The following is a 23,366-nucleotide window of genomic DNA, read 5'->3' on the forward strand; positions in this document are numbered from 1 at the left end:
AAGAGCCCACCAGCCTCCAGGACTGTGTGTTGTTCATCTTCTCAGGGTAAAAACAGAAAGTAACACAAGGTAGTAGAATTGTGTATGGCGGAAAAGCATGACTGAGGTCAGAAACCAAGGTTTCGTACTAATTCTTCTACTTACTAGTTATGTGACCTTCACCAATTTATGTGAATTCCCTAAATCCAGATTTCCCTTATGTAAAATAATGAGACAGCTCTTCATGAGATAACCATCAAGGTAAAATAAAATATTAAACCTGTCCAGCACACCACAGGTGGAAAAGAACACATCCCTCTAGAAAGTTCTAGGGAATAAAAAGAAAAGAAAAATAAAAGTAGGACTTGACTGAATGAACTACATACAGTCATTTCTATAGTATCTTTTGTAGAGAAAAGGCAAATGACCAAATATGTTAATTGCTGTACAGAAACATCAGTTTTTTTCCTAGAGAATCCCCAGAAGAGAATCTCTCATAAAAAAAAAAATAAAATTAAATAAAAAATCTTGTCGTCAATCTTCAAGCACAACTACACTGTGCCAGAATTTACCATGAGAATTCCACATGAACAGGCCAACAGAAAATGTATGCAGAGACACGACACATCCTTGGGCTTTAAGCCAAGTAAGGCCTTTTTCACCCTTTTCCTCTATATGAATATGCCCACAACTTTTACAGTAGACCCATTAGCCCTGATGCTGTCAGAGCAGACAAATCAACAGTGGTTTTGGTAACAGACAAGAGAGAGACCCTATTTTACCACATTTGGGGAATGAAGCCTCAAGCTGTAAGCTCCTCCCAGGCACTGGAAGCAGGAGCTCCAACTGAACCAAACGGTCTCCATCCTACACTCTAGATACCTCTCAGAATGTTGCAAACAAAGTGGCAAAATTTATTTTCAAGGTTTCAGTTGGAATATCACAGATGTTTCTTACTGTATTTTAGCAATCATGCACACCAAATGTTCCTCACTAAAAATGTTCACAACATAGTAAAAGAACAACATACAAAACTTCACCTACAAAATGACCTTGTTGTCTCAGTAGGTTTGGCTGTGCGTTTAAGAGGCAGATATAAGGAAAAAAAAGATTGTTCATTTAAGAGGCACAAAAAGCCTAGAAGGATACAGAAAAATACTAACAGTAGTTATATCTGAATAGGGGTAATGCTGACGATCTTTATTTTCTTCTCTAAACTTTCCAGTTTATTTTTTCTACAAAGGCATGTATGATTTTTGTCCACAAAAGTAATAACAAATGTAAATGTAAAAAGCATAAAAAGTTTATGAAATTCCTTAATGATGTAAAAGACAGGTAGGCCAAGTTCTGGGCCCCAGATGGATTAATACTGGTAAATTTGCAAAGGTCTTATATAAAGTTCTTTCTGCCTCTAATTTTCCACAATTACATTCAACGGCTGTGATTAAGGAAGTGGGGGCACACTCTTCTACTTAGACATGTGCAGACTGTTTTTTAAATAGCTTTTTTTAGTATGTGATTAATATAGTATTCACTTCAAACTAAGCCAAGTTATTTTGCTACCAAGATATATTTTCAGATTTCCTAGTATTCTTCATAGAACAGGTTCATTATTCCCACAAAGAATCAAATAAGGGTTGGGGGCAAGGATCTAAAATATAACAGTCCCAGGAAAAAAAAAAGAGAGATCACACCCAAATGAGGAATCAAAGATGGATTAATTGGCATAAAGAGATCTAAAAGGACTTTGTGGAATTAAAAACTAGATCTTAGCAGATGTGTGCTTTTCGATTTTACAATGAACATTTAAAGCTCTAAAGCAAGGAAAAATGGTAATGTTTATTTTTAAAGTTAAAATAGTAAGTTATGTTTACTCATGTATCACACCCAGCGTAAATTTCTTCTATAGCGATAGAATAGTTAAAATTGAAGTGTGACTGGTTTTTCTGTTTTATTTGGTTTGTTGTAAAGATTTTATTTATTTATTGACAGAGCGAAAGAGCAGAAGCAAGGGGGAGCAGCAGAGGGAGAGGGGGAAGCAGGCTCCCTACTGAGCAGAGAGTCTGATGCGGGGTTCGATCCCAGAACCTTGAGATCATGACCTGAGCCAAAGGCAGACACTTCCCAACTGAGTCAACCAGGAGCCCCTGAAGTCTGACTGTTATGTACTAAATCCAATGCCAAGATTTTAAAAATATGATTTTGGGGGCCCTGGTGGCTCAGTTAGCCAAGTATCTGACTCGGTTTCAGCTCAGGTCATGATCTCTGGATCATGGGATCAAACCCTGTGCTAGGCTCCACGCTCAGGGTGGAGTCGGCTTTAGATTCTCTCTCCCGCTCCTCCCACTTGCATTCTCTCTCTCTCAAATAATAAATAAATCTTTTTAAAAATTAAAAGTATGATTTCTAGTTGTCACCACAAAAAAACAAGAAAACTGACACTCAGGGACATTAATCTGCACAATATTCCAGTGAGCCAGCAATTCAAAGAATTCAAAACCCAGCCTCGCTGACACTAAACCCAACCCTTTATCCTTCTACTTCCACATCCAAGTTCCCAAACCAAATAAAACTTTCTCCATTTGAACAAAGACATCAAACCAGCCATGTTTTCATTTGATAAGATTAGAAATGAAGAAATATGGAAAAACAATGTATGAAGTTACTGTTACTTCTTCTGAAAAGGAAATTCATCAGCATTTGTTCCTTAGTCAACCATGGTAATAAAAAATACACAAGTGATATCAACCCATACAGATGTTTACTAATCTGAGCAACTGGAAAACACTAATGGTTAGATCATTTTTCACATATAATTACACAAGTATTGCTCTGAGAGAAAACAGGAAGGTGCAGAATACCTCAAACAAGCTACCGTTTTCCTCACAGCTCTCATGGCAAAGCCAAAGGACCAGCGGGGCCACGTAATCCGGCTTCAGAGCTTCCATGAGATCTGAAGGACCAAAAAAAGATTATAAAGAAGAATGTCTCCATACATAATCAATGATTGTGCTTTCTGAAAATTCCTTCCTCATACATTACAGGTAACTCAGAGACTTGTTAAATAAGTAAGAACAAAACTAGATCTACATAATCAGTCAGCCTAACATTCAAAGCTTCTGGAAGAACTGTTGCATCCCAATGGAGACATTCCAGAAGCTGCCTCAAGCTTCTAACTTAGAAGGTAATAGACACACCTTGAATACAAGTTAGAGTCACCTAGGCAGTAACTAGTGAGCAAAACTCTATCTAACATGAGGAGCTGAAGTACCTACCATTCATTTCCAAAACAATTTCACCCTCTCAGCAATTTAGCCAGTGGCTAGGAAACTACAAAACAACACTGACAACGATAATGGCAGTAAGATAATGATATGAAATGCAACTGATTACTGATGAGTGACAAAGTGGAAGAAGTATTTTCCCAATGCATATTCTTCTGTGAGCAACTTGACAGAGTAGAAAGGAACTGGCATACCTTGGAGATACTGTGGGTTTGGTTCAAGACCACCACAATTAGCAAATATCCCCAAAAAAGCTAGGCAAGTGAATTTTTTGGTTCCCACTGCATACAATAGCAATGTTTATACTATCCTACAATTAAAGGGTATGATAACATTATGCCTAAAACAACAATGCACACATCTTAATTTTAAAATACTTTATTGCTAAAAAATGCAAACCAGCATGTGAGCTTTCAGTGAGTTACAATGTTTTAGGTAGAGGATGGTCTTGCCTCCATGTAGATGGCTGCTGACTGATGAGGGTGGTGGTTGCTGAAGGCTGGGGTGGCTGTGGCAATTTCTTTCTTTCTTTTTTTTTTTTTTAAGATTTTATTTATTTATTTGACAGAGAGAGAAACTGTGAGAGAGGGAACACAAGCAGGGGGAGTGGGAGAGAGAGAAGCAGGCCTCCAAAGGAGCAGGGAGCCCAATGCAGGACTCGATCCCAAGATCCCCGGATCGTGACCAAGCTGGAGGCAGACACTTAACAGCCAAGCCACCCAGGCGCCCCAACAATTTCTAAAAATAAGACAATGCAGTATGCCCCATTGCTTGATTCTTCTTTTTTTTTTTTTTTTTTTAAGATTTATTTACTTGACAGAGAGAGAGTGAGAGAGGGAATACAAGCAGGGAGAGTGGGTGAGGGAGAAGCAGGCTTCCCAATGAGCAGGGAGCCCGATGCAGGGCTCGATCCCAGGATCCCTGGGATCATGACCTGAGCTGAAGGTAGAAGCCTAATGACTGAGCCACCCAGGCACCCCACTTGACTCTTCTTTTTACAAACAATTTCTCTGTAACATGCAGTGCTATTTGACAGCATTTTACCCACACCAGGACTTCTTTCAAAATTGGAGCCAAGCTCTCCAATCCTGCCGCTGCCTTATCAACTTGGGCTATGTATGTTCTAAATCCTTTGTAGTCATTTCAACAGTCTTCACACAATCTTCTCCAAGAGCAGATTCCATCTCAAGAAACCACTTTCTCCACTCATCCCTAAGAAGCAATATCTCAACCATCCAAGTTTGATCACAAGATGGTAGCAATTCAGTCCCATCTTCAGGGTCCACTTCTAATGTTAGATCTCTCACTCTTTCCACCACATCTGCACTGTTTCCATCCTTCCAAATCATCTGTGTTCATGGGAATCAACTTCCTCCAAACTCTTTTGAATGCTGATATTTTGACCTCCTCCCACAAATCACGAACATTCTTAATGGCATCTAGATGATGAATCCTCTCCAGAAAGTTTTGAATTTATTTTTCCCAGATCCATTAGAGGAATCACCATCTATGGCAGCTTTAGCCTACAAAATGTATTTCTTCATTAATAAGACCTGAAAGCTAAAATGACTCCTTGATCCATGGGCTGCAGAATGGATGACGTTAGCAGGCCTGAAAACAACCCTCCTCTCCTCTCTCTCCACCAGAGCTTCTGGGTGAGCAGGTGCATTGTTAAAGAGCAGTAATACTCTGAAAGGGATCATTTCTTTTGAGTACTGGGTCTCAAGAGTGGGCTTCAAATATTCAATATTTAAGTTCATGAATATTAAAATATTCAATATTAAATTTCTTGACTATTAAAATTTTCAATAAATCATACTGCGAACAGATGTGTTGTTGTCAAGGCTTTCTTGTTCCATTTATAAAACCCAGGCAGGGCAGATGTTGCTTATTTCTTCAGGGCCCTGGGATCTTCAGAATGGTAAATGAGCACTGGCTTCCGTATAGTCCCCAGTTGCATTAGGCCCTACCAGAGTCTTTGAAGCCAGGCACAGACTTCTCTGCTCTAGCTATGAAGATCCTACAGGGCATCTTCTACCAACAGAAGGCTGTCATGTCTGCATTAAAAATATTTTGTTTACTGTAACAACCTTCGTGAATTATCTTACCAGATCTTCTGAATAATTTGCTCCAATGCCTGTAACAGCACTTAGTGTCACACCTTGCATTTTCAGCAGGAAGATGCTAATTAAAGCACTTTCCCTGCCTAGTCCACCAAGCTGTTCCAAGGCTCAAGTGAGATATGATTTGTTCATATACATCATAATCTTTAAAAAATCAAATAAATGCACATTTTAATTGTGAAATGAAAACACAGAAATTTAGGTTAAAATGTAACAAAGATGACATTTACAGTCTCTATAAATTAAAGAGCAGCTCCAAAAACTTTTCACTATATAGCCTCTAAAATAGCTCTCAAGTATGAAAAAAATCCAATGGCACACTTTTCTCTGTTCCCTATTATACAAAGGTAGACACCAAATATCTCAAATTACATGAAAAAGCAAATTCTTAACCGATATACCATTCATCTCAATACACAGCATTCCTCCCATTTCACTTATGTATCAACTGACAAAATCGGAAATCAGAGGATTAGAGATGCACATGGTTTATACTGAATGTAATAACAACAACAAAAAAACCGAATCTATGAAAACCAACTGAGCATACATTACCTTTGATGAGAAAAAAGAACAAAAGCCACATAATAAAAATATTTCCGCCTTGCATCTTATTTCATAAATTTTCACTAAAAATGTTAAGTAAATATTTTGCTTTCCAGTTCTTCAAACATATCCCAAATTTACTAGTTAGCTCACATCTTACTAAACTCAATTTTATAACCAAAAAACAAGTGTTAAGGGTTAAGTGAAATTCCTGAGAACTACCAGAGCTAATACATACAAAGTTATATGAAAACAGAATTAAACCTTAAGATTCATTACTCAGTCGAGTGTTTTTTTTTCCAAAATACTAGATGACAGGATGCCAGATACTCTGAAGAACGCTTCTGCTTCCACAAATTCGATTTTTGAAGCATTGCTGAGGTAGAGAAAATAACTCTCGACTGGAAACAAATAAGGAAAATATTCCTTAGCTCTGCACTGCAGTGAATACAGGATTACTCTGAATGCAGATACCAATGACAGTGCTAATATATACTTAGAGACAGGCCAGCATCAAGATGGTATCCTGGGCCTACACCGAACGTCAACACTCAAGAAAGAATGAAGTAGTCCAAGGTTGGCTGTGTCTCCTATTTTCCAGCAGTACCAAAGACAAATCCTCTCTGAAGAAAACACCATTTCATAATGCAGTATAAACAAAGATTAAGATGAGACAAAGAGCTCATGATTAAAAATCACCAAGAATACATGAAGGAAAACCACCATAAGTGAAAATCAAAAGAAACACACAGATTTAAACTACAGTGAGATAGAGATGTTGGAATTTAAAATATATATGAAAGCTAATTACTAATTCAAAAAGTAAAGAATACAATCACAACAGTAAGCAACCCTGAAGAAACTATCAGGAGTAAATAGGTAGAATAGATCTGGAAATGGGGAATGGAAGGATTACTGAAAGGAAAAAACTTTTTAAATATGTTAAATAGTAAATCAGACAGATGAGGAGTGAATTAGTGAAATGAAAGACATATTTTATGAAATATTCAGAATTCAATGTAAGAGATGAGAACATAGAAATATTAAAGTCACAAAAAATTAAAGAGAAGTTAAAAAAAAGAAAAATGACCCAATTAGGTCTAACATACATCTAATTGACATAGAGAAAGAAAGAAGACAGCGGAGGAATAACACTTCAAAAGATGAAGGCTAACATTTTTCTGGAACTTATAAAACTAAACAAAAATATAAGCCACAAATCCACAGATCAAGAACATGCTAGACAGATAAAAAGAAATGCATGCCTAGATACATCAATGAAAGAATACAACACAAAATAGGAAGACACGATCTTAAAAGCACCAGAGAGAAGAATAAATCATCTATTTTAAAAAAATGACAATTCAACAACTATTGGAAACAGGAAAAAATAGATTCATCAAAAAGGTTGAGAGAAAGTAACTATCAAACTAGAATTGTGATCCCCCCAAAATTTTCTTTTAAGAATAAAAATGAAATACATATATTTAAGATAAACAAAACTGAGAGAATATACCAAAAAATGGGACTGAAGGAAATTCTAAAGGACATATTCTAAGGAGATGGAAAATGACCCAAAGAGATGGTAAAAGATATAAAAAATGGTAAATGTATGTAAATCCAAACAGATGTTTTCCATATAAAATAATAACTGTGATGGGGCACCTGGGTAGCTCAGTCAGTTAAGAATCTGCCTTTAGGGGCGCCTGGGTGGCTCAGTGGGTTAAGCCGCTGCCTTCGGCTCAGGTCATGATCTCAGAGTCCTGGGATCGAGCCCCACATCGGGCTCTCTGCTCAGCAGGGAGCCTGCTTCCTCCTCTCTCTCTGCCTGCCTCTCTGCCTGCTTGTGATCTCTGTCTGTCAAATAAATAAATAAAATCTTTAAAAAAAAAAAAAAATCTGCCTTTAGCTCAGGTCATGATCTTAGGATCCTGGGATCAAGCCCCATATACGGCTCCCTGCTTAGCAGGGAGTCTGTTCTCTCTCTTCCTCTGTCCCTATCCCTGACTTGGGCACATGCTCTCTCTCTCTCTCTCTCTCTCTCTAATAAATGAATAAAATATTTTAAAAATAATAACCATGATAATATCTAATTTATAAAGAGTTTAAAAAAGAAAACTATAATCATAGAAACTAGTAACACATAAGTCATAGGGTAGATGACTAGGTTTAAAGTGTTCTTGAATCCTTATACTGCTCAGAACAGGAGTTAAAACATCATCTAAAGTAACCATAAAAAGGAAAGAAATATACATCCAGTAATCTGTTGGACATCAGCCTTAGCAATATTTTTATGGATATGTCTCCTCAGGCAAGGGAAACAAATACAAAAATAAACTATTAGAACTACACCAACATAAAATGTTTTTGTACAACAAAGGAAACCATGAACAAAACAAAAAGGCAATCCACTGAATGAGAGAAAATATGTACAGATGAGGTATTAATGTCCAAAATATATAAAGAACCTACTGTTTTTAATGTCCAAAATATATAAAGAACCTATTGTTTTTAATGTCCAAATGCCGTAAAGGCTAATGTCCAAAATATATAAAGAACTTATATAACTCAGCAACAAAAAACCCCAAGAAAACCAAAAAACAAATAATCAAATTAAAAGTGGGCCAAAAAAAAATAAAAAAATATTAAAAAAATAAAAGTGGGCAGAGGACCTGAAAAGACATTTTTCCAAGGAAGACATACAGATGGCCAATAGACACATGAAAAGATGCTCAACATCACTAATCATCAGGGAACTACAAATCAAAACACAATGATGTATCACCTCAGGTCAGTCAGAAATGGCTAGTATCAAAAAGACAAGAAATAACAAGTGATGGTGAGGATGTGGAGAAAAAGGAACCCTTGTGCACTGCTGACAGGAATGTAAACTGCTGCACTACTGTGGAAGACAGTATGGAGGTTCCTCAAAAAACTAAAATAGAAATGCTACATGATCCAGTAATTCCACCACTGGGTATTTGCCCAAAGAAAACAAAAACACTAATTCGACTGCACCCCTATGTTTAAGTGTTATTTACCTCAGCCCAAATATGGAAGCCATCTAAGTGTTCATCAAGAAATGAATCGTTAAAGAATTTGTGGTACATATCTACAATGGAATATTACTCAGCCACAAAAAAGAAAGAGATCCTGCCATTTATGACAACATAAAAAGACCTAGAATGTATTATACTAAGTGAAATAAGTCAGACAGAGAAAGATAAATACCATATGATTTTACTCACATGTAGAATCAAAAATGCACCAACCAACCAACCAAAATCAGAAACAGACTCAAAAACAACAGAAAAACACTGGTCATTGCCAGAGGGGAGGAGTGCGGGAAGATGGGCAAAATAGGAAAAGAGGATAAAGAGGTACAGTTATAAAAATAAATAAGTCACAGAGAAGAAAAGCAGACCATGGGAGTATAGTCAATAATATTATAATTAATATTTTACAGTGACAGATGGAAAATATACTTTTATCATGATGAGCACTGCATAATATATAAAACTATTGAATCACTATGTTGTATACTTGAAACTATTAGAACACTATATTCAACTATACTTTAGTAATAAATTTTTTAAAGTAGAGAAATAGAGTATACATTTTCAGAGAGAAGAGCAAATAAATGAAGTTTTAAAACAATCTCTAGTTATCAAAAAAATACAAGAAATAACAGATGCGTGGAAAAAATATTATAACACAACACAAAATGGTGGAAAAAATTCAAGTTTATCAATGGTACAATAAATGTAAATAAACTACATTCATCAGTTAAAAAAGACACAGCCAGATTTGATTTTTTTATATGCTCAGGTAGGCAATTCACAAAAGAAATGTCTACAACAGAGATATAGAAAGACTGAAAGTAAAAATTAAAAGAAATACCAGGAAAATACCTACCCATAAAAAATAACTACTTTAACATTAGACAGAATAGACTTAAAAAAAAAAATTAGGGGGGTGCCTGGGTGGCTCAGTGGGTTGGAGCCTCTGCCTTCGGCCCGGGTCATGATCCCAGAGTCCTGGGAGGAGCCCCACATTGGGCTCTCTGCTCGGCGGGGAGCCTGCTTCTTCCTCTCTCTCTGCCTGCCTCTCTGCCTACTTGTGATCTCTGTCTGTCAAATAAATAAATAAACAAAATCTTTCAAAAAAAAATTAGGGATAGTAGAGGGCATAAGACAATAAACAACAAGTCAGTTAACAAGAAAGATTTAATAATTCTCAACACAGAAACAATTGATAAAACAGCCTCAAAAATTACAAGTCAAAAATTGCCGGACATACAGCAAGAAACTACTATGTGTTTATATATTATTTCCAAAGCACAAAAACCAATATTTCTTTATCAATAGAAAAGTTGAGCTTAAAAATATCCAATAAAGAATATTTCAAAAATACAATTACCAGGCTTGCTATGCTATAAAGAGCTCTGCTACTACAAACTAGAAGATATTCTTTCTTCTCAAGAACACAATGAACATTCACAAAAATTGATCATATATTAGCCTTTTAAAGATAGCGCAAGAAATTTCAAAAACCACTATTACAAAGACAGTATTTTCAGGCTACAAAGATATTACATTTGAAACCAGTAACAAAAATCTTAAATCCCAATTTATTTGAAAATTAAAAGTATGTTCCACATACGTGGGAAAATATATTTGCAAAATACATACCTACAAAATAGCAGAATAAGAATTCCTACATATTAATAAGAAAAGACAATTCAAGAGTAAAATGGCCCAAAAAACTTGTCCTAGCACTTCACACAAGAATATGTCTGGCCAATGAGCAGGCATATTAATAAAGCACAAGGACATTAGTAATCAGGGAAATGGAAATTAGTAACACAAAGAGATACCATTTTATACTCAGTAGATTGGCATATATTGACAATGCCAAGATCTGGACAAGACTAAGGTGCAGGAAAAGGGTTAACTCAACAGGCCTGAGTTGCTCATACTCGGCAGACTCCCAAGAAAGGTCGGTCTTCAGGACTGGCCTTGGCCAGTTCCTAGGAGATCAGCTCTGAGGTTTCTGACTAATGAGAGTATGCCTGAATCTTTGGGCCATGTTGAACTAGTTTGATCAGTTTATGCCAATAATGTGACTTATGAGGAAGCCTATTTCTGCTCCATGGGGCTGGAGTCTAAGTGGCCAAGGTAAGTCACACAGGAGCTTCATGCTGACATGACTGATGACCTCCAATAAAAAGCCTGAACACCAACACTCAGGTGAACTTCCCTGGTTGGCAACATTTACACCTTTCTTCAAACATCACTGCTGGGAGAATAAGGTACATTTGGGACATGTAGAAGCTTGGAGCTGATTTCTCCTGAAAGATACCGCATGTGTCTTTCCCCTTTGCAGATTTTAATCTGTATCCTTTCGCTGTAAAAACTGTAACTGTGAGCTTAACAGCTTTGTCTGAGTTCTATAACTTCCCTAGAGAATCAAGCCTGAGCATAATCTTAGAGACAATAACCCAAGCAGAGATCAGTGAGAATTCTATAATCTCTCGTGGATGTTAAACTGGTTGAACCTATGTGAAAATAACTTAGCATTAGCTTAAGTTCAGCATTTGCATATTCTGCAACTCAGCAATTTTCCTTTTAGGTACACACCCCAGAAAAATTCTTGCTCATGTGATGCTGGACATATGTACAAGAACGGCAACACTGTTCAAAAAAAGCAAATAAATTATAAACAATTAAGATGTCCATTAATAAGAACTAGATAAATTCACACCATGGACTATTAAAGAGCAGTAAAAATGAATGACCTACAACTGTACGTATCATAAATTAGTATCAAAAATTTCACATTGCATGGGAAAAAAGAGGAATCCACAAAAGAAAAATAGATTATGTTACAATATCATGAGAAATCAAAAGTAAGCCAAAAGATAAAGTACTTAGCCATGTATTTATTACTCTTTCAATAAAGGATAAAGGAAAGAAAACCACACATTTTCCTTTTTCCTTTTTTAAGAGTTTATTTATTTATTTGACAGGCAGAGATCACAAGTACGCAGAGAGGCAGGAAGAGAGAGAGGAGGAAGCAGGCTCCCTACTGAGCAGAGAGCCCAACCTGGGGCTCCAGAGGCTTTAACCCACTGAGCGACCCAGGCGCCCCAAACCACACATTTTCCCTCAGTGTTACCTCTTGGGGGAGTTAACGGGGTAAGGATGAAGAGATAAAAGACACATGCAAGTTATCTGTAATGCTCTAGTTTGGGGGTGAGAGCTAGTCTTCAAATGACCACAATGATCCCCATTTCCTCTTATTCACCCCTTTTTTGTAGTTCCCCTCCACAGCGTACCGGAGCTGGTCTGTATGACCAGGAGGAGAGGAGAGAGGTGATAGTATATCACTTCTAAAATTAAGTTGTGAAAGATACTGCAACTTCTGTCTTGGCAGCTGTTACTTTCTTTTTCAAATTATTATCTCTGAGGGGTGCCTGGGTGGCTCAGTCATTAAGCATCTGCCTTCAGCTCAGGTCATGATCTCAGGGTCCTGGGATGGAGCCCTGCATCAGGCTCTCTACTCAGCGGGAAGCCTGCTTCTCCCTTTCCCTCTCCCACTCCCCCTGCTTGTGTTCCCTCTCTCACTGTGCCCCTCTCCGTCAGATAAATAAATTAAAAATCTTAAAAAAAAAAAAAAAATATTAGCTCTTGGGTAAGCCAGCTGCCATATAGCAAGAGCAGTCCTATAGAGAAGCCCACAGCTGAGAAACTGAGGCTTCAAGAGAACAGCTAGTAAAGAACGGAGGCCACTCATGCTTGGAAGCAGATCCTCCAGACCAGCCATGCTTTCCTATTACTGGAGTCCCATCAAACATCTTTATCAAAACCTTGCCAGAGACCCACAACTTCCCAGTTAAGCCACTCCAGATTCCTGACCACAGAAACTCTGGGAGATAATAAATGTCTATTGCCTTAATCTGCTAAGTGTTAGAATAATTTATTACACAACAATAAATAATACGCTTGGAAAGGTATTCATGGATATTTACTTATGACTGTTTTATTTCATGCAAAAAACACATAAGTTATATGGATTACTTTGATTTATCAAATATATCTCAAAGGGGGGAAATGAAGTTGCAAATGTCTCCATTCATTAATTATAACAGCAGGTTCTTTAACAAATGATTCTTTTGATAGCCTGTAAATGGGTATTCAGGAGGAAGAAAAGAAAAACTCTGGGGCAAAGTCAATTTTCAGCTTTCTTAAACTATAAAAGAGTAAATAAAAATTAAAATTTAAAAAAAACAGCAAAAATTTACAATCTGAAGGATCTTTTAAAAACAATCTACAACTCTCTTACTTTACAGAAAACAAAACAGGTTCAGAAACATTGTTAGTTGTCTAAAGTTGATCTCATTTTTCCAAACTTCTTTTACGAGAATATGGTAGGCATAAAGGACACTACATTAAACATTTCCCTGACATCTCTAGAGGTAGAGAACTGTTCAAATAAATGGAAGCTACATTCTCAATTAAAAAAAAAAAAATTAAATCCCAAAGTTTTCAGTATTTTCTTGAAAACCTACTGTTTCCCAAAGAGTATACAAACCGTGGCAAAAAAAATGAAGCTTAGCAAAAGAATGAACACAAGGGGCGCCTGCGTGGCTCAGTGGGTTAAAGCCTCTGCCTTCGGCTCGGGTCATGATCCCATGGTCCTGGGATCAAGCCCCCTCAGCTCTGTGGGGGCCTGCTTCCTCCTCTCTCTCTGCCTGCCTCTCTGCCTACTTGTGATCTCTTTCTGTCAAATAAATAGATAAAATATTTAAAAAAAAAAAAAGAATGAACACAAAATTTCAAAGTGTTTATCTCTTGGTATGAAGCAGAGGGGTAGAACAGAGGGTACAAAGTTAGAGTGCCAAGTTATCAGTAAGGCTCCAATGCCAGGGGTAAGTAGCAAGTACATGACAATCCATTATATTTTTATGCTTTTCTTCCTCCCAGTAACATTGTGAAGTATTAAACAGTAACATTGTCTTATATATATATATATATATATATATATATATATATATATATATATATGGTATTCTACTTAAAAGGAGAAGAGATGAATTATAACTGCCCTTCATATAATTTGTTTTTTTAACAAGAATTACCATGATATGAATGTGAAAATATAGAGCTTTTAAAAATAAGGGATTTTTAGAAATGGCCTTGATGACAAGGCAAAAAAAATGAGGTCTCTGGTTCAAACAGTTTTTCTTCATTAAAGCAAACTGGTCAGGTACAACAGCTCTTAGCAAAGGCTAGCAAATATATACTTGGTATTATAAATCCCAAGTTCTAAAATGAACATTAGCTCAAATGCGAAAAGTAAGAAGTACTACAAACAAGTATTTGTTCCATGAAAAAGTTAATATTAAAATAATTCTAGTCATAAATTTTTTTTAAGATTTTACTTATTTATTTGAGAGAGAGAGAGAGAGGGCTGAATGGCAGAGGGAGAAGCAGACTCCCTGCTGAGGAGGGAGCCCAACATGAGACTCAATCCAAGACTCCAGGATCATGACCTGTGCCAAAGGCAGATGTTTAACCAACTGAGCCACCCAGGAGCCCCTCCACTCATAAACTGTACTGCACCATTTCAGAGAAACAATTTTTTAAATATTATGAAGATTTTCCTTTTAGCAATGCTAAAAACCAGAAATATTTAAAAACCATACTGGTTGGGGCACTTTGGTGGCTCAAATGGTTAAGCGTCCACCTTTGGCTCAGGTCATGATTTCCAGGTCCTGGGATTAAGCCAACTTCAGGCTCCCAGCTCAGCAGGGATTCTGCTTCTCCCTCTCCTTCTGCCTTTCTCCCTGCTTATGCTCTCTCTGTCTCCATCTCTCAAATGAATAAAATCTTTAAAAAACAACAACAACAACATATTTTTCCACTACTCAAGTATTCTGTGTATTATATAACAGTATAAGCACAGGCTCTCAATCACACACTTACATTTTACATTCTGAAAGAACAATGTTTGAAGACTCACATTACCTGACTTCAAGACTTACTTTATAACTAGAATAGTCAAAACCATTGGTAAAAGGACAGGCACAGAGATCAGTGGAACAGAACACGTTATTCAGAAACAAACCACACCTATGTGGTCAACTGATTTTCTACAAATGGGCAAAGACAACCCAAACCAAGAATGAGTACTAGTTTATAGGACAAATGAACTAGTTCCTTCAACAAATAAATGGCTCATCTTTAAAGAACAAAGTAGTGTATTAAATAATATAAGATCTCTAGTAACAAAATGCCTGTAGACTTTATCTGGATCCCTGTGGAATAAGGCAACACAAAAAAGATACCTTTTCGTAAGCTATAATGTTAATTTGGTATTAGGTGTAGTTAATGTGTATAGCCAAAAGCTAGAAGCAACTAAGATGTTTCTCATTCAGTGAATCAATAAATAAATTGTGGTCCCTCCAGACCAGGGAATATTATTCAATGATAAAGAGAAATGAACCTCTGTCCTACCCGACATCTGGGAAGAGGGGAGGATGAAGAGTTGACGCATGGGGGATTTTCAGGGCAGTGAAACGACTCTATATAAATAAATTCTGGGGCGCCTGGGTGGCTCAGTGGGTTAAGCCGCTGCCTTCGGCTCAGGTCATGATCTCGGGGTCCTGGGATCGAGTCCCACATCAGGCTCTCTGCTCAGCAGGAGCCTGCTTCCTCTCTCTCTCTCTCTCTGCCTGCCTCTCTGCCTACTTGTGATCTCTCTCTGTCAAATAAATAAATAAATAAATAAATAAATAAATAAAAATAAATAAATAAATAAATTCTGTATATGACAGTGGATACAGAACATCGTATGTTTGTGAAAACACACGCAACTATACAATACACAGAATGAGCCCTAATGGAAACTATAAACTTTGATTAACAATAATGGATCAATATTGGTTCATCAGTTATAACAAACATAGGGCACTAAAGCAAGATGTTAATAAGAGGGAAAACTACATTTACCATTCTGCCCAATTTTTCCATAAACCTAAAACACAGATCTAAAAATTAGTCTATTAATTTTAAAAAATAATTATCACTATAAAATGGTCAAAATGCTATTACTTCATTCCATTAAAAAAAAAGATATATATTTGTATTTATGCGTACCTACACAGAGAAATAGAATTAAAATATATTTCTGTGTGGCAGAACTGTGGGTCATTTAAAATTTTTTTCCTTTGTGCTTTTCTAAAGTTTCCATAATGAACCCAATGATACATAATGCTTTTTGAAAAAGTAAGATAAATAACTTTTTAAACTATTCAGAAAATTAAATACTTCTACAAAGCTCACTCCACATAGATTTGTGGCTACAAGCACTGAAAAATCTAAGCTACTTACCTTCAGGCATAATGTTTTGGGTCATCCGTGATCCAGCAGCAGGGGCAATAGTGTTACAATGAATGTTGCTTTTCTGGCCTTCAATTGCAAGGGTATTTGAAAGGCCCAGAAGACCCAGCTTTGCAGCACTATAATTGGCCTGGCCGAAGTTGCCATATATTCCTGAAGCTGAAGCAGTCATGATAATCCTAAAAGGAAGATCAATCTCTCAAAATCTCTTTTCCATGTTTTGATAACACAGCAACTCTAAGCCTTTTATTTTCTTTTTCGGTACTATTACACCCATCAAAGGAAATTCCGTATACTGTCATTAGGTTCCTACAGTCATGATTCATATATGCAAAATAATATTAATAATAGAAGTAATCTCTCAAAATTCAACTACAAGATTTAACTGTTTTAAAAAGAATCCCTAAAAAAAAAAAAAAAAAAAAAAAATCCCTGATTAAGACCAAATGAGGGACGCCTGGGTGGCTCAGTTGGTTAAGCAGCTGCCTTCGGCTCAGGTCGTGATCCCAGTGTCCTGGGATCGAGTCCCACATCGGGCTCCTTGCTCCGCAGGGAGCCTGCTTCTCCCTCTGACTCTTCCTTCCACTCTGTCTGCCTGTGCTCGCCCTCGCTCGCTCTCTCTCTGACAAATAAATAAAATCTTTAAAAAAAAAAAAAAAAAAAAAGACCAAATGAATTCAAGTATAGGAATCTATATTCAGGGACACCTGGGTGGCTCAGTTGGTTAAGCAGCTGCCTTCGGCTCAGGTCATGATCCCAGCGTCCTGGGATCGAGTCCCACATCGGGCTCCTTGCTCAGCGGGGAGCCTGCTTCTCCCTCTGCCTCTACCTGCCATTCTGTCTGCCTGTGCTCGCTCTCTCCCCGCCTGCCTCTGATAAATAAATAAAATCTTAAAAAAAAATAAAAAAAAGAATCTATATTCATTAGCTACTGAAAACAGCAATAAATATCTATAAACATAAAATAAAGTGAAAATGTGTAAGTTAAGGTTATGGTAAGAAACATTAGGAAAATCAGTTCTAATGCTTTAGTTTTTCATTACTTTGCCCCTCTCTTTCTGGGTAATATTAAATGCCTCATATCAAAACAATGCCACCTCCGAAATGTGAGCCAAGTAGTAGACCAAGTAAAATAATTTGGATCATTTATTTTCAGAAACTGAGAATCAGGAGAAGCTAGAACTGTCCAACAGGAACAGGTATCACAAACAGTTTCCTCTAGGAAATGTGTGTGAAATCCAGGTTAACAGGAAAGAGCCAGCCAGAGTCCATGGAGCCACCTTGTGGCTCTGCCACATTCCTGGTCACTTGCACAGACACAGACACAGTCCTACAGCTCCCAAACAGTTTCTAAAGACCAACTCATGTCGGACAAGTACCAGCGAGCTAAACACAGCACTCGTCTCTCCTCAGCTGGTCAGTGGACACAGTATCACTATACTTTGGTTAGAGAATGAAGTACAGTTGAATCCTCACCATTTGTATACTGCTAGACTATCAAAATGAAAAGTGGGAGGTGAAAAGAAATATATAAAGTTGGCTGGCTCAGCTAATCCTTGACCAAATGACACCAATTTAATGAGAAGGTACATGCCAAGAGTACATTTTCTTTTTTTTTTTAAAGATTTTATTTATTTATTTGACAGAGAGAGATCACAAGTAGACAGAGAGGCAGGCAGAGAGAAAGAGAGAGAGAGAGGGAAGCAGGCTCCCTGCCAAGCAGAGAGCCCATGCAAGACTCGATCCCAGGACCCCGAGATCATGACCCAAGCTGAAGGCAGCGGCTTAACCCACTGAGCCACCCAGGCACCCCAGCCAAGAGTACATTTTAAGTCTGCTCATGTCTGAAGAGATCTTCTTCAATGTCAAACTACTTACCTTTCCCTGTTCACAAGGACCCATGCACTACATTCCCAACCCCCACCCCAAGAGGCACACACAACTCTACCTTCCGAACTTCTGTTTCTTCATATGACCCCAAGCTGCCCGGGTCACTTGGAAAGAGCCTCGCAAATGGACTCTGTGGATTATATCTAAAACAATAAATTATTTTTATTAGATACTTTGTCAAAAATTAGATAGGCATGTCTCAGAATCAACATAAGCAATGATTTATTTATACAAAGATGTTTATTTTATACTAGCATTCAAGATCAACTACGGTCATATTGCTCCCTAAGTAAGCATTTTTGCTTATGTCCCAAGTATTTAACCAATCAACAGTTCATACCCATTCTCCCTACAATTTATGATAAAATTACTATAATCCCTATACACATCTAAATGCAATGCCATCTTTAATTTATGCTCACTTCCTATAAAAATCCACTAATACAAACATCCAAGAATTTTACACATAAAACTGGGACCAACACAAACATTAGTTAAAGTGTAATGTGTACAACTGTTGAATCACAATGCTGTGCACATGGAAATAAAAAATAAAAATGTTTTATTTATACTCCACAACTATACCCCAATACTCCAATAACAAGTATACTTCAATAATGAAAATTTTAACAAAACAAATAAATTTTTTAAAAAGCATAAGCACAACCTACACAGTTCACTGTCCAAAAATGTTTGCCAATTGATATTTCCCTAAACCCATATTTTTACAAGGGTAAATTGCAAATGAGTTGGGGCAGAAGGGATCAGAAAATGGAGGGAGAGATGTCCGGGGAGAGAGAGAGAGGACCATCTGTTCTTAGAGATGTCCATCTAATGAACAGACAACTTGGGGAATGATTCAGATAGACAACTCTAGATTTAATTTTACTCTTTTAATTACCAAGTTTTAGGTTTTTTTTTTTAAGATTTTATTTATTTTTCAGAGAGAGAACACAAGAAGGGGGAATAGTAGGCACAGGGGGAAGCAGGCTCCTCGCTGAACAGGGAGCTTGAGGTGGGACTCGGTCCCAGGTCCCAGGACCCTGTCCCAGGTCCCAGGACCCTGGATCATGACCCAAGCCGTAGGCTGTCGCTTACCCAACTGAGTCACCCAGGTGTCCCTAATTATCACGTTTTTAACCACTTTTAAAACTTTGATACTATTTATTTATTTCTGTTTCAGCCTGAAACCTCGACAAATGTTTCCATGGGTATATTAGAAGAATAATGTAAAAGTGACAAAAGGAACTTAAAAAAAGAAAAAGAAAGAAAAGGGAAAGGTCACCAAGGGGTTAGGAGTTGCAAGCTTAGGATGAACCGAGAGGAGCAAAAGGCCCACTGTTGCCCCCGCCCAGAGCAGAAAAGAAATCAACAACATAAGCCCCTTTGGCCAACAAATCCTATCTTTCTCAGCTTCTTCCTTTACCCAGTGGTTAAATCAGAAAGAGGAAATTAAAAGCCCTTCTTTGCTTAATTCTCAATCACAGAGATGCTTTGCTTCTTCCCAAAGAACTGTGGCGTGCACCCCAGAAGCACGCTTCAACGACAGTGATATAATTTACCTTTGTTTGTGTGCTTCCTGTACTTCCAGCCCTCAGTTTGTTTTAGTTCTGATGGCCAATGAAAAGCAAAGCACAAAGGGCACCTGGATGGATCAGTCAGATAAGCATCTGCCTTCGGCTCAGATCATGATACCAGCGTCCTGGGACCAAGCTCAGCATCCGGCTCCCCACTCAGCAGAGAGTCTGCTTCTCCCTCTCCTTTTGCCCCTCCCCCCCAGTTGTGCGCTCTCTCGCTCTCTCTCAAATAAATAAAATCTTAAAAAAAAAAAAAAAGAAAAGAAAGGTATGAAGAGCAAACAGAAAAAAAAAAGTGATTTGTTATTTAAACCTAATCTTTCCAATGTGCCATTCCTAATGGGATTTTCCCCTACTCACTAGAAGCTTCAAAATTACATCTAGGACCCCACCACCCCCTCCAGTTCTCAGATCTTGAACATTTTCAGGGCCCCAGACTCCCTTCCATATCCTGCTCTTGTTCTTGAAATAAGATTCACACCAGTAGCCAAGCATGTGGAAGACAAGTTAATACAGCTGGAAAAAGCTAACAACTTCTCAAGAAGAAAAAAAGGAAAACAAATGAAAGACAAAATCTTTCTGCCAAATGACTTAAAAAGTTTTCATTTATCAAATGTTCAAAAGAAAATAGGTTACTTCCAACCGTTGTGGTCATTTTCAGTTGTAAAGCTTATTCATCACGTTCATCATCTACATTAGCAAAGGCAAAAGTAGGTAGGAGCAGGTTTTTCCTTAAATGTATAAATATCTCAAATATTAAAACACTAAATGGATAGGTATGCTCCGCAGAGACAAATGTTACAAACAACTTACCCCAGTCTTCATCACTTATTCTACCAAAAGAATTGTCCCTCAGAATTCTAAAAACAATGATATTACATAGGTTAGGAGGAGGAAGAGTACCCACTTTTTAATAAAATCAAAAAATTCACATGCACATTATTCTTGAAATGAAAAAAGAAATACTCACCCAGCATTGTTGACCACAATATCTACAAGATAAAAAAAATCCAAGTCATAAACATAAAAACAAGTGTATTAATTTGCAATGGCTTACAGCTCATATTTCTTTCAAAATGGGCTTTTTCTCCCCACATGGAAAAGTAAATAATAATAGTAGCAGAAGAGTGCTATCAAAACAGAATTTTATACCTACAGAAAAACAAAACAAAAAACAAAGAAAAATCCTGATTCAGAAGTATCTCACCATGTCAGAGCTTTCCTCTCAAACTTTCATACGTAAAATGTTTCCACCTCCACCTTCTGCCAAAATTCTATCAGCATACAGAATTAACTGTTGCCCAACTCTTAGGTTCTTAGCATTCAATGGAAACGACAAGTCATCCTCATTTAACCTCAGGATTCACTCAGAACTGGTAAAAGTTTAAAAGATTTTTCTTTGCCACTCAAGAGTCGAAATTCCAAAAAGGAAACAGTTAGAGTTAGAAACTGATAGCCTATCTTAATACATAATTGCATTCTCATTATTAAAAAAAAAAAAAAAAAAAAACAGGAATCACTTTTTAAGGCTCAACCATAATCTTGGGGCTGTTCTCACCCTGTTAACTTCACATCTTTGTGGCCTCTATCCCTCTGTGAAATTGTACGTCAACAAACTCCTTAAGCTCAACCCAACATAACAAGAAAAACAAATCTATTAGACCAAAAAAAAAGAAAAAAAGAAAAAAAGGCAGAGGGAGCACATTTGAATTACAAAAATTAATGTTTTCTAGAATGTAAAGATGCTGGGCTTTTCCATAGTTTGCACATTGAGGGAATGTTTCCCTGAAGTAATTCAATAACCTTTTACTAAAAATTAAAAAAAACTTAAAAAAAATTTTTTTACTAAGAATGTGTGGAACTAAGCCAGGAAGATTATCTAGAGAGGGACAAACTCAATGACGCATTTGAAACCCTTCTCAAAAATAAAGATTTTTATTACATATACTTCATCTTAGTTAATTCACAAAGCATTGAATCCTTATGATCCAAATCATAATTATCTAAAAGATTCCATAGGATCCTCTATTGCCAAAAATGTTTCTTTTATAAACACATTTGGGGTAGAATTCAGTTTTCACAAATAAGAAAATGAGAAAATGCTCATAATTTTTCAGGAGTTTTTAAATCCAAAAAACTATGAAACAAACTCAACACATTTTTGCATTAAAAAATGCCACCTGGAGCCTATTGGAAAATAAGGTAGGGTGTGTAAAATAATTAATTTGTAAAAGCAATTGAAAAACTTAGCTATATAAATAACTACAGATAAATAAATAAAACCTTGGTTATAAAGAAAAGGAATTTTTTATAAACAAAAGAAAAATCAAAAAATTTGTTTAAGAAAGTAGAAGCTGCTCTGTTAGTACATTAACACAAAGAAACATCACCTATTCTTCCAAAAGCTTCTAGTGCTGCCCTCACAATCTTCTCTCCCGCTTCCACTGAATCTGGAGGAAAGGAAAATTAACACAAAACATCAGTACTGTCCCTCTCAAATAACTCCTAAATTCTGGATCAGAGCACATGACAGACACTATTCACTCAACAGAATTCATTTCCCCCAAAACAAATATATATTGCAGGCACATAACAAATTGAAATATAGATGATCTAATGTTACAAAGGAAATGCAGCCCCTAAAACAATTATTTAACCCGCCAAAAAGAAAAAAAAAAATGGAGAGGGGAATAAAAAAATTTTTGGCCAATACTATCTAATACAACACCGTCTCATACAAATTTCTGTGAGGATGGAAATGTCTTATTTCTGTAGTAATACTGTAGCCACTATCCATGTGTGGCTACTGAGCCCTTGAAATGTGGGCAGTTTAACAAACAAAGTGACTATTTGTTTAATTTGTATTTAATTTTCAATAGTCACAGAGGCACTCCCTCTACAAGATGCAAATCAGAATTGAGAAGGGAGGCCAGGGGTACATGTTTAATTTGAAAAAGCAGGCTCAAAGCTCAATAACTACATATGGAAACAAACCTACTATTTGTACATCACTATATACAAAAAGCAAAGCTCAACAAAATAGAGTGGGCTTTCTTCTTTTCTGCTCATCAGCCTAGGGAGAGACGCTCACGTCCCCAGAGTTGTGTGTCAAATGGCCAGGTATCAACATCCCACTGTCTCTCCCTATATTCTCTGCAATCCCTGTGGAGGAGCCAGGAAATAGATTCCCTTCCCTGAGATCCACAAAGATCTGCCAAAAGAGGCACCCCGCTCAAGAAGGGAGAAGTAGGAGAAGCCTGCATATGCAGGCAAATCTTGGGAGCAGAGTACAGATAAGAGACCTTTGAGAAGTGAGAACCCGACAAGGCCATCCACAGTTTTCTTCACAAGCCCAGCCCTTGCCATGGTTATGCAAGCCTCTAATTCTTTGTGTGAAAACCCTTCACACTTGGAAATCTGCAGGGCCTTGTTTTCCTACCTGCATCTTGACTGATTGATATTGGTTGTATACCAACACTACAGGAAGAGGCAAGGGAAGGAGTCTGGAATTTTTCTCATTATAAAATAGATTTTTTTAAACTCCAGAATTTAAAAAAAAAGTTG

At 37.1% G+C, this 23,366-nt stretch overlaps 1 protein-coding gene across 1 annotated transcript in view; it reads right to left on the reverse strand.

The window, feature by feature from the left end:
* The window catches only part of HSD17B4 (hydroxysteroid 17-beta dehydrogenase 4), a 91,952-nt gene that overhangs the window by 52,896 nt on the left and 15,690 nt on the right, over positions 1–23,366 (reverse strand). Inside the window, exons 4-9 of the mRNA XM_045069353.1 lie at positions 22,193–22,252; positions 20,773–20,794; positions 20,616–20,662; positions 18,284–18,368; positions 16,327–16,514; positions 2,841–2,932 (exon numbers count right to left, since the gene is read on the reverse strand). Of these exons, the coding sequence (XP_044925288.1) occupies positions 2,841–2,932; positions 16,327–16,514; positions 18,284–18,368; positions 20,616–20,662; positions 20,773–20,794; positions 22,193–22,252 (494 nt within the window). The remainder of the gene's footprint in view (positions 1–2,840; positions 2,933–16,326; positions 16,515–18,283; positions 18,369–20,615; positions 20,663–20,772; positions 20,795–22,192; positions 22,253–23,366) is intronic.

Source organism: Mustela putorius, unplaced genomic scaffold, assembly GCF_011764305.1.
Source record: "Mustela putorius furo isolate JIRA1106 unplaced genomic scaffold, ASM1176430v1.1 tig00003923_pilon_pilon_pilon, whole genome shotgun sequence".
NCBI lineage: Eukaryota > Metazoa > Chordata > Mammalia > Carnivora > Mustelidae > Mustela > Mustela putorius.